Genomic DNA, 12156 nt, shown 5'->3' with positions numbered 1-12156 from the left:
CCCGTCCCGAATTTCACCTTTTCTCATCTCTGCAAGTTTCTCCCTAGTCTTCTTTTCTCTGCATGTGTGCACATATCTGAGAACTTTTTTCTACTCTTTCAAACAAGATGAGGCTCCATGGGGAAATCCTCCTTTCTCAAGCAAAGTTAAATAGTCTCCAAATCATTCATTTTCCTGGGATCTTTACTTGTTAGAGCTACACTTTTAGGAAACTATTAAAAGTTTGAGAAACACAAATTACAATATTTTAAAATGTACTACAAATCAACAGTTAACATAATGTAATTTTGAAATATGTTTCAATGCTTACCTTTACTGTGTGTTATATACGTAGTTCTCGCATTATTTTTGAAAGCCATCAATGTTTCCTACTGGGGAAAGCTAACGTAAGACACATAATCAATACCTTTTGCAAATTTAATAACATGAATTTTCACTCCTGAGTACATGTCAGTTTCAATCTGAGAACTGAATCTCAGCTATATTTTGGCCTGCGAATGATCAGCTCCCCATCATTCTTGCCTTAAACATTCAAATGTAATGAATTTTCTCTATTCTAGTGAGTGACAGGTAAACCAGAAGGAGCGTTCTTTATTGCCAATCCCTGTCCTCAACTTAGCTATTTTCCACTGTTGTAGCTCCCCTGAGAGAAAGTGGATAAGAGGAATCACATCTCCGTTTGCTTTGCACAATGATGGCTGTCAGAAAACCTTGAGGTGAGGAACTGGGGGAAATAAATAAGTAATTATAAAGAAAAGAAGTACTAATAAAATTTTAAATGTTTACAAGGAATTGAATGCACCTGAATAATGAACTGAAATGTGGTGTTTTCTCAAGAAGTTAACCTTAACTGTTAAATGGATTAACTTAGAAACCTAAAAAGTAAGACTGTCATAGAGTTGTTTTCCTTAACCTTGCTTCTGTACTGATATGAGTGAAGTGTACCATCTCCTGTCGAATATGGTGAAAGACACTGGCTCAGAGCCCTACTTCCTGTCAATTCTTCAGCACCTATTGCTCATCAGGAATGACTATTACATCAGGTAAGTTCTGTGTGATTTTTACATACCACAGTCTTTTTATTGACTTATGCCCTTGTGATGCTCTACTGTATGTCAATGCTTGGATAGTCTTGGGATTTGCTTGTCTGTTTGTTTGTCTTTGACCAACATATCTTGAAAAGTAAAATCTAGGTTGAAATTTATGTACTTTTATCATCCCAAAAGTAAGAGACCCATTGATTTTTAAAAGCCAAACTTAAAATACCTTTATATTAGTGTAACTTTTGTGTCATTTAACTACAACTCTATCAACTGTATTAGCTCGCCTCTGTTATTCATTAATTCAACTTGATTTTCACAAGCTGTGTGGTGATAAAGAGTCTTGCAGTCAGATGAAACATAAACCACCCACAAACTTAAACATAAAATAATATAACAATTAAATACATAAAATTTGGTAAAATTACACACTGCATCTTATTTGGAGGAATTGCTTCATTAACCACTGTTGAACCTCTGGTCACACCCAGCATTGCTGGTGGGGAGGTCAGGTGTTGTCTGTAGTTCTTGTGAAGACAGCATTTCACAGCAGTGCAGTGTGAAAAAGGAACATGTAGTCAGCACTACAAAGATTATTAGTCTGGGTGCACTAACTCTTTTTGTACACTTTCTTTGTCTACGAACACTGGAAGTAACAACAGACAAATTATTAGAGTAAGGACAATATTGTGTATTTTGAAATTATTAAGTAAATTTAAACCATTGGGTTAGCTTTCCATTTTGCCTTTGTAGAGCAAATATGTCAGTCACTGGGCAGGAAGGCCGCCGCTCCTCTGAATGGAATGACACTGATGAATTCAGTGCTGTGTCAGACCTTTTTTCAGAAATAAGAAAGTAGGAAGATGAAGGGAGGATGAGAGGAACAAGATGAATTTACCATAGACAAGTTGCTATTCCCTTGGCGTTATGAATAATGTATTCCTCATCTATTTGGAGGAAGTGAGAAATAGAATTCACATTAACCAGCTTGTATAGCCATGTCCACCTCAGCTCCAATGTCCATGTACCCTTCTGTAAGCCAGCAATAAGAAGGGATCTGTGCTGATGCTCTTAAAAAAAGAAATAAACTGATGGTCTTTTTAAAGATATGTTTTAGAAATATTTTTTTTTCTCCAGCCTCCTTCACAAAAGCAAGGGCATACCCACGCACACACACTCACAAACATTAGCGCCAGACATTCTGATTAAGGCATTTTATTCCCAATACATCACAGCTATGTGAGTTAGGATGATGGAAGATGCAGTACTACAGTACATGCAGCTATTTCCAATAGATACTATCTATCTTTTTCCAGTCTTCACCCTTAAAGTTTTTTCATGTTGTAGTCAAAATTTGGTGAATGTAAAATTATTTGGTGTATATCTATAATATTTTGCCAACTTGAAACAAAAACAAAAATAGGCATGTCAGGGAATGTGTGGTAGCAATGCAGGTTAGGTAGGTTGTATAAATGTGTGACATTCTTTGGCTTTGTGATCAAAAGGATGCAGGTGTGCTCATAATATTCTATCTAAAGTATAGGATTAAGTTGTTTTCATCGTAGTGTGAATTGGAATCGATAACACTAGTGGTGCCTTGATTCATGTGTCAAATAATAATCTACATTCAATGATAATTAATTCAATAATATAATTAGTATTCTAATAATATGAAGGTCTGCAGTGGGCAAACTGTTGAAGTGCTCTGTCTACTGTCATTCCTCCTAACACAACATTAGTTGTTGCTCTCCCCTTCAGGGCTTGGTTTATTTTTGATAATTAATCTCTCACTGCAAGCCTAATGAATGGGAGCACATCAAACCCACCCAGTAAATATAGAGCAGATCTGCTCTTTTGGAGCCTGGTGATATGGGGATTACACTGGTTATGTGGAGCAGAGCTGGATCAAGTGGCTGGGGCTGTGCTGAACTGCAAGCTATCATTGGAAGAAATGAAGGTGCCAAAGTAAAAGAAGAGGTGGGGAATGATGCAGGGGACATATGCTAGCTTCTGGAGCCCAGCCCTGCCCACTGTGGAGGGGCCTGACAGTTCTGGGTCACTCTCTCCGTCTCTAGTTATCTCCACCCAGCCCCTATCTGCTTGGTGGTGGCGGAGGATGGAGGACGCAGGGAAAATAGGGCGGCTTATTGAGATAATAATGTGGTGTACATTGGTGACAGTTGTAAGCCGAGTGCCACAGCGCTTAAGCCATGCAGGGCGATGTATGAGCTTTTGCTAGCTTGTTCCAATCATGAGTGGGCGAATCCGCCAGCTCAAGCTTAATGTATGGTATTTCATGCTTTCAAAACAGTGCACCTAAATGCTGATTTATTCTTATTTGCTTTGGCTCAGATTTTTGTGTTCTTTCATATTTCTGTTCATAACATGATATGGCCTGTCCACCCACAAGGTACCAACAGAACATAGCCTTTGAATTTATGGGCAACAGTTTGGAGTCAAAGCCTCGAAAGTAAACTTCTTTCTATTTAATGTTGTTAATAACAAGATGCTGTTCATCACGTTCCTTTTTATTTTGACACACACTTAAGATATGTGCTTTTTTGGTATTACACAAAATGAAACATCCTGACAACAGACACTTTGTTCACAGCTCTCTCAGCTCAAATCAAGTATTACATTTTAGTAACATTAGTGCTCCTTCCCCTTAATGCTTAATGCTTTCATGCCGAGCCTTCAGACCGGCAGGCTTTGATCAGACTGTGAGTTCCTTATCTGCATCGGAGTTGTCATAAGATCTTCTCTGAATTTAACTTATTTTCAAATAAATCTAGTGGACAATATCAAGAAGCTAAAAGGCCATAAAGCTACAGCATATCTGCCATACAGTGATTTATGGAACTTCCAGTCTTCTTCTTTTTCTAAAATACAGGATTCCTATGCAGATTGAAAAAGTATGGGATTGTATATAAATAATTTGCAGGTCTGGATAAGTATGGGAAAAAGAAAAAGTGAATTGTCCCTAGCAATTATTTTGATCAAAAAATGCTTGTGTTTAGTCAGTGTATTTGAGTATTAGAGTTACTGTTAGAAACAAACAATAGTTATCTGATATTTTGAAAATTAAGTCACGATATGAGAAAAAAAGTTATATTAGAATAGGTTTCGAGTCATATGTGCATGTCTTGGTATACCTGCAGTCTCCAGTTACTTAGACTTGTAAAACGTTAGATTGCGTCTTTCCTCTGACCGGTAGCGCTGTGTCGCCGCTGTCTCGGCATCTCCCTTACTTAGAGCCACTTTTGCTCTGTTTGGGACTGTCTCACTACTCCAGAATGTTTCCTACTGAAGCGGCCGCACTTTATCAGTGGTGATGGAGTTAGCATTTGTGGTGAAATGTATGCCTGATCAGAAATCTTTTCTATTTGTTTTGGTGTTCCACCCCCGATGAAGCACAGCTCACTTGTCTCATCCAGTACAGTCCCAAACGGTTCTGTGTCAGTCAGATGGTCTGAAGGGGATACAACCATATCAGTAGAGCAATAACGTAGGCTAATGGACAGCAGTGTATAGGGCGGGTGGATAAAAAAAAAATATGACTTTATTCTGATTAAACAACGACTTTATTCTTGTAATAATATGTTTTTTTTCTTGCTATTATGAATTTATTCTTGAATTGTCAGTAAACACAGATATGTGGGATAGATTCTGAATGTCCAAAAGTTGAACAGAAAACTTGATGAAACACAGGGGCTATTTAAGTTTAGGGGGGTTTGTAAACTAAAATTTTTGTTCATGTGAATAGGTGCCAAATGCTCATTTAAAGAGGTTACTTCCCCAAACAAGAGACACAAAAGCAGAGGGAAGACTAAATCATGTGTGTTGACTCATCTGGGATGGTATTAAATGAGAAAAGCCAATCTGCTGGGGAATACATATTTGAAAGCAATACAGAACGCCTGAGAGCCTTATCCATTTTATATATATATATATATATATATATATATATATATATATATATATATATGTATGTATATAAATAATATGGACCCTCAAACCCCCCATCTTACTATGTATGCCCTCCAATGTTGAAATTAAACCAGAAACTTGCAAAATAAAGAATAAAAAAAAGATCATGCAAGCAGTGTGTGCAGCCAAAATGTTTACCACTGTGTGAGAAAGCGCGGGCCAGAGCCAGCTTGATGTCTTTAAAAGCAAGTATGTCGTTTGACAGAAGACACTCCTGCGCAGAGCTGTCTCTACACCATACTGTCAATGCTCCACACCTGTGTGTCACATCCTGCAAAACAGTTTTGCCCCAAGCACCTTATAACTGTACCAAATTTTGACATCTGAAACCAAATTAGTTTAAAAGAAAATTCAGCAATATCAAAAATAAACAAATACATAGCCTGTCTGAACATTTATGAGATTTACATTGATGTAGACATCAGAAAAGTAAACAGTCTATCTTAGGAAATCGTAAGGAAAGCATGCCTTTATGGCTGCGATCATTGTCTTTTTCAGGGACACAGTGTGCACAGATTTAAGTTTTTTATTTTTAAAAGAGACAAAAACATATGTGGGGGACAATAATATAATATTATATATTGAAAATAATACAATTATATATAGCACAGAGTAATTTACTTCCTCTTTGGGCAACAGATATTTGACAAGGGAACACCTCCAAATTTCTGTGTAGGAATGTGGACACAATGGTTTGTTGTTAATTAATATACATGATATACAGTGCCTAGCTACAATATTCTGTCAAGACTTTGGAAACATAATAACATACAGAGTCAGAATGTAACATACATGTTAACAGTGCGAGTTAAAAACAATTTATTTATATAATAAACATCTAGCTCTTTGTACTCAGATGTCAAGTATGGTGTGAAAAATTTATAATAAAGTCTGGAAATTGAAGTCTGGAAATGTGTAGAATATTGAAATGGAAAATGTGTAAGAACCCTGAAAATAATAATAACATTTCTGGAAATTGAATGAACATCAGCTTCTCCCAGAAGGCTGTTGCATTCTGTTGTGCTTTGGGACTCATAGAAGAACTTAGCTTCTACTATCACTACTATAAAGGAGATGAAAGGAGTTGATGTGATTATTGAATCAGAACGCTAACCCTACCCTAGCTGCTGATACTGTATTCCTCCCTCTAGTAATGTATTCATCCCTCTCCACCCCTATTCCAGATTTCATAGTGCCATAACAGAATTGCCCAACTGTTCACACAAACTGCAACAATGAGTTGGTCACATCCACTTGCGCATGGATTTTGCGCTTGTGATTGTTGTTATTCCTAGTTTAGGGAATTGTTCTTTTAAAAATTTTATGCGGCCATTATTGATGACTGTCATTTAGGTTCAGTTCCCCATATCTGGTACCTCAGTTCAAATCTCAACTTCAAATTTACATGAATAAATGGAGCTTGAATCATTGGAGGAATAAAAACTGCTTTCTTGCGAATTTAAACATCAACTTCTGGTGAATGTCATGCTTAGAAAATAATTATTTCTCAGTTTGGAGTTGAGCTTAAGCTGCCATTGTATTTGCTAAATGTCACTTGCAATTAAAGTTGATAATGTTACTGAGAAAAGGTCATATACCAACCTGTGTGGCAGAATGGGAGTCTCAGGCTGATTCACTCACCCAGCTCGACAACACCAAGCACTCAGTCACACTCCTAACTGGCTGACATGTTTTTCTGGTCATTGTGCTTTCAATTACACACATTACACTGATTAGATTTACATTTCAGTTTTTATGGTTGCTCTAATTGGCAAAGATGATTGCAAATTAGGCAGGAGGGCAAGCGTAGCCTTGGCTACCGTCTGTCACCTTGAAATGGACAGACTAACACAGGCTTGGGTTCTGTGTGCCCATTAATCTACTAATTTCATGATCGGGGTGAAGCAAGTGATCAAATTTAATAGGTTGCCTATTTTCTGCAGCAGCACCCTTTTTGACATGGCATTTTGTGACCTCTAGCTTTGATAAGGGAATCGTTTGTGCTTAATTAGCCCTGTAGAGTTTGTGTCAGTCACATCACTGTGGCATGTGTAATTGTTCTTCTTTATGTTTTCTGAACCCTCAGGCCTCAGTATTACAAGGTGATAGAAGAATGCGTGTCTCAGGTGGTCCTGCATCGCAATGGAATGGACCCTGACTTTGGCTACAGTAAAAGACTAGACGTGGACTTCACCCATCTGATTGGTACCTTATTAACTGCTTCATATTTACTCATCGTCATAGTCATTAATTTAACGTGTGCTGGCAAAAGTCTAAAATGTGTAAAACAAGCCTTCAAGACGTGTAATTGAGATCCTAATAAGCCGAAATCATCCTCAGGTTTTTTTTGTCTTTTTAAACTATGTGCTGCAGGCGGCATATCATGGATGTTGCTAAACATGTTCTGATACCTCACAGTCATTCTCATTATCCTTCTGAGATTCTTCTGACAAACACATGCAGTGGCTTGACATATAAGTTGGGGTCATCTAATTATTGATGAATAGTACATTATATCTGGGAAAATGAATTCAGTTAATTTTAAGTGCCATTTTCTGCAGCTAGGGTATTTGTCAGCCGTGGAATACTAGAGAAAATATCAATTTGCAGTGCATCACTAATGGAGCACTTTTTTACAAACAGAGAAAAGAAAGAAATGACACCACTTTCTCTTACTGTGGTGTCACTAACAGTTCTGTGACTTGCTAACAAAGGGTCATTAAAAGTTTCTAAACCTATCCGCAGAGGACTGATACGGTATTGAATAAGTTTTCTCACTCACTTTACTAAGATTTAATCAGATGGTAAACTTTCAGCGACATGTGTTTTGTTAAATTCACACAAAAGACATGTGGAATTAGATGCCACATCCACATGGGCTTTTGAAAGGTGTCTTTCCGCCCTTTATTCTGTTGTATTATTTTTCACATTAGGGGGTCTCTTCCAAATAACAATTATTTTTCAAAGGGAAAAATGGTTTTGTGTGATGTGTGATCTAACAATAATTTACACTCACAACTTACACATACACTGTCTTTCAGATGATTCAGCTACTGGACAATTGTAAAATATGTTTTATGTGTTTGTAAAGACGTTATATACAAAAAAAATACATAAAACTACACACAAAATATCTGGAAAAGAAGAAGTAGAATGTGCAAAAACTTACACTTGTACTTGTACTCTGACTGATTAAATCTTTTTCAAGAAACACCTTTAAGCAACAGATAACAACTCAGAATTTTAGGTGATGATTCCTGCTGTTTAAGGACACCTTTGACAGTGAGAGTTGGGTGATGAGGAGAGCATGACCCAAGAGTTGCACGGTGTGACTGGTTTCAACATATGTGTGGCAGTCATTGAACACATCATGAAAACACTTTATCCACTCTTGTCCTTTCTTCACGACGGTAACACAGCTGCTGCATCAGTCGCCATAGCTGCCCATTTTGCACTTTGCCTTCTGTTTTCCCAGAGCACACATTTTATTCTTATTCTTATTTTTAATGATTTTTGCATTTCATCACAAGCATCAAATTTATACAACCTTTACTGGGAGACATTATGAATGACCACTAAAGAAATGTTGTAACTCATCTGAAAATACAGTATATATTTTAAATAGTATGCAATCAAACCTTGAAGTTAAATTACTTTGAGATACAGGAAGGACTGGTTTTCCTTCTTGAAACACTCTTTAGCATTTTTAGGTGTGCTGAAACACATAAAAATGATTTATGCCAATTTTTAAACCATCTTCAGTTGAAAACATACTTTTCAAGAAATCAGTCAGCATTCAAGAGATCATATGAATTCTTACATACTTTGAGAAACAAGACCCATGTCTAATTGTAAATCTCACTTAGAGAGCTAATGATGCACATCTCACCTGGAAGATACCTTTGAAGTATCTTGTGGCTATGGCTGTCTTGTCTTTCAGATCAGTGTGTGGATAAATCCAAAGTTGAAGAGAGTGAGCAGAAGGCTGCAGAGTACTCGAAAAAGGTGAGACATTAATCACTCCAACATCCCCCTTGGTTGGCCGGCTCCCATCAGGAAAGTTTTTTCTTCCTCAGAGCTTCCAGACAAGCTATTGATTTTCCATGCCCTGATCAATACCTGGCTGTGACGCTACATGATCCGTATCAGCATTACAAGAATCAGTGCCGATGTTCTGATGTATACTTATTTGTGCACAGTGCCGGGGCAGAGTTAAGTTATGTGCAAGCTCTTTTGATACAGTTCTGCATTTTAAACTGGCCCTTTAAGGGGTTTTCTCTTTCTCTTTTCCTTTTCATGTAATTAAATTGATTCATTATTTCTGTAATTGATTAATTTATATAATAATATTTTTTATATATTTCAGAGAAATAAAATGACCTCATAAAAAAAATCTTACCTCCAGCATATTATGTATAGTATTTAGATATGTATTAAGATGCCCCACTGCCACTGTTGGGGGACACCAAGGGGTTCCTGGGTATGTTTTTTCTTAAGAGTTCTGTCCCACCAGCCGACCGTGTACCCTGCTGGGACAGTGAAATCATTGTAGCGACATGGCTTGGTTTCTGCAAAGGTTAGATCCATCAACATACATGAAAGCTAGGCCCGAAACTAAGACAAAGGACAACAGGGCTCAAGGGCCATGGGGGCTATGAATAGAAATCGGCCAGAGAGTGTAAGACAGTGTGTTTTGGTGTCTGGTGATGTGCCCCGTGGCCATTCTCTGGAGACACTGTGCCGCTCACCAACGTGTGTGTGTGTGTATTTATATCTGTGTACACGTGTTTTTTATGTGCACATAGACATTTTTGTATCTCTTTTCTTGCAGTTTGATGAGGAGTTCAGTGCGCGGCAGGAGGCCCAGGCCGAGTGTCAAAAGAAGGAAGAGAAAATCAAAGAGCTGGAGGGAAAGATTCAGGCCCTGGAGTCCCAGGTAAATCCATAAAGTGAAATCCCGCTACTCTGCAAAACAGTGTTCCATTCCCCCAGAGATCTTTTATTTTGTATGTTTTCCAAAAAAACATTAAAAAGAAGATAAAACAAATCTAATATCCAGAAGCCCTTCTAATCAGTTTTTTCTAACTAAAAAACATCTCAATAATATATAAAAATGTTTGTCTTAAGATCATAGCGCCACTAGAAAAAGGGCTGATTTGGTCAGAAGGATACCTTTCCACCCCACTTACAGATGTGCTGCTGCTGTAAGTGCGAGTTATCATCCATGCAAGAACATTTGATTTAATAAAGGGTCAATCTCCTTCTTAAGTTGTAGCTCTTTTTATGGGCAAATTGCTCTATTGAAGCTTTTCCTATGTAATTCTATCATCACAGAGATGGATTGCACTCCTTTTCCTGGCCTCTACATCATTTCTTCCCAGGCAAACCCCTCCATTTTGAGCACAGAAAATTACTGCTATTTCCCCCTTAACCCAATTTCAAACACTTTAGTACTGCCTTGGGACAAAAGGGCAGGTTGCCTCTCTGCTTAGGGAATTTAATATAAACCTGCATTGAAAGATGGTATAGCTACATTTATATCACAGATCGCTCTTTCTTTCAAAGATTCATCTCTGGTTGCCTATGTTGACACTCCCAGTCTGATAAACTGCACCTGCATATATGGTCCAAGCATAATTGGGAGTTTTCTCAGTTGGAACATACTTTTACTTCAGTCCTCTAGGTAGCATTCTTAGGTCCACAACAAATGCTGTTATGTAGCACAGGCTTTGGTTGTTGTCCTGGCCTAGGTAACACCGTGTTGTTCTTCTTAAAACTGGTCATGGTTGAGTGCTGGGTCACCACTTGTTACCTGCATTTGTCCCCAAAATGGTTCATCACTCTATTTATGATTACTGCCTGCCTATTTTAATGAGACCATCATCATCTAAAGCTCCTCTCCGCCTGCTCGCCCCTTTTTCTCCCTTGCTCTCTTTCACCTTCTCTCAGAAATGAATGCACCAGGCTGTTACCTTTGCTTGCCCTCTTTCCCTTTTTTGGGCTTTTTATGTTGTGTATCCAAGTGTTTTCTTTCCTATAACACCACCCCCCCTCCCCTGACAGGCCTCAGTCTTTTGAAGACTGACTGACTGGTGCATTAACAGGTAGTGTAGAGCAGAGAAGCCCTGGAGAGTCAAGCCCTCTCTTCCTCCGTTTGTCTGAATGCTTCTTCAAAGAGCGGTTACTGCTGAAGACTCGTACATCACCAGATATTAACCTCAGCAGGGAAACATGTAATTTGTTTGGCACAAACGTGCATGAATGTTTAGAATATCCCCTATACAGTGGGTACGGAAAGTATTCAGACCCCTTTAAATTTTTCACTCTTTGTTTCATTGCAGCCGTTTTCCAAAAATCAAAAAAGTTCATTTTATTTCTCAGTAATGTACACTCAGCACCCCATCTTGACAGAAAAAAACAGAAATGTAGAAATTTTTGCAAATTTATTAAAAAAGAAAAACTGAAATATCACATGGTCATAAGTATTCAGACCCTTTGCTCAGTATTTAGTAGAAGCACCCTTTTGATCTAATACAGCCATGAGTCGTTTTGGGAAAGATGCAACAAGTTTTTCACATCTGGATTTGGGTATCCTCTGCCATTCCTCCTTGCAGATCCTCTCCAGTTCTGTCAGGTTGGATGGTAAACGTTGGTGGACAGCCATTTTCAGGTCTCTCCAGAGATGCTCAATTGCGTTTAAGTCAGGGCTCTGGCTGGGCCATTCAAGAACAGCCACGGAGTTGTTGTGAAGCCACTCCTTCGTTATTTTAGCGGTGTGCTTAGGGTCATTGTCTTGTTGGAAGGTAAACCTTCGGGCCAGTCTGAGGTCCAGAGCACTCTGGAAAAGGTTTTCGTCCAGGATATCCCTGTACTTGGCCGCATTCATCTTTCCCTCGATTGCAACCAGTCGTCCTGTCCCTGCAGCTGAAAAACACCCTCACAGCATGATGCTGCCACCACCATGCTTCACTGTTGAGACTGTATTGGACAGGTGATGAGCAGTGCCTGGTTTTCTCCACACATACCGCTTAGAATTAAGGCCTAAAAGTTCTATCTTGGTCTCATCAGACCAGAGGATCTTATTTATCACCATCTTGGAGTCCTTCAGGTGTTTTTTAGCAAACTCCAT

The 12156-nt window shown here is 38.4% G+C and overlaps 1 protein-coding gene across 7 annotated transcripts in view; it reads left to right on the top strand.

Annotated features, from left to right (window-relative positions):
• diaph2 (diaphanous-related formin 2) overlaps window positions 1-12156 on the top strand; it is a 470900-nt gene that overhangs the window by 133635 nt on the left and 325109 nt on the right. For all 7 annotated transcript variants that reach the window (XM_046031243.1, XM_046031244.1, XM_046031241.1 and 4 more), the window contains 4 exons: window positions 927-1043; window positions 7114-7232; window positions 8968-9032; window positions 9859-9963. In XM_046031243.1, coding sequence (XP_045887199.1) covers window positions 927-1043; window positions 7114-7232; window positions 8968-9032; window positions 9859-9963 — 406 coding nt within the window. The remainder of the gene's footprint in view (window positions 1-926; window positions 1044-7113; window positions 7233-8967; window positions 9033-9858; window positions 9964-12156) is intronic.

Source organism: Micropterus dolomieu, linkage group LG19, assembly GCF_021292245.1.
Source record: "Micropterus dolomieu isolate WLL.071019.BEF.003 ecotype Adirondacks linkage group LG19, ASM2129224v1, whole genome shotgun sequence".
In the NCBI taxonomy this organism is placed as follows: Eukaryota; Metazoa; Chordata; class Actinopteri; order Centrarchiformes; family Centrarchidae; genus Micropterus; species Micropterus dolomieu.
The sequence above is the reverse complement of the archived record's forward strand: the minus strand, read 5'-3'. Positions and strand labels throughout refer to the sequence as shown.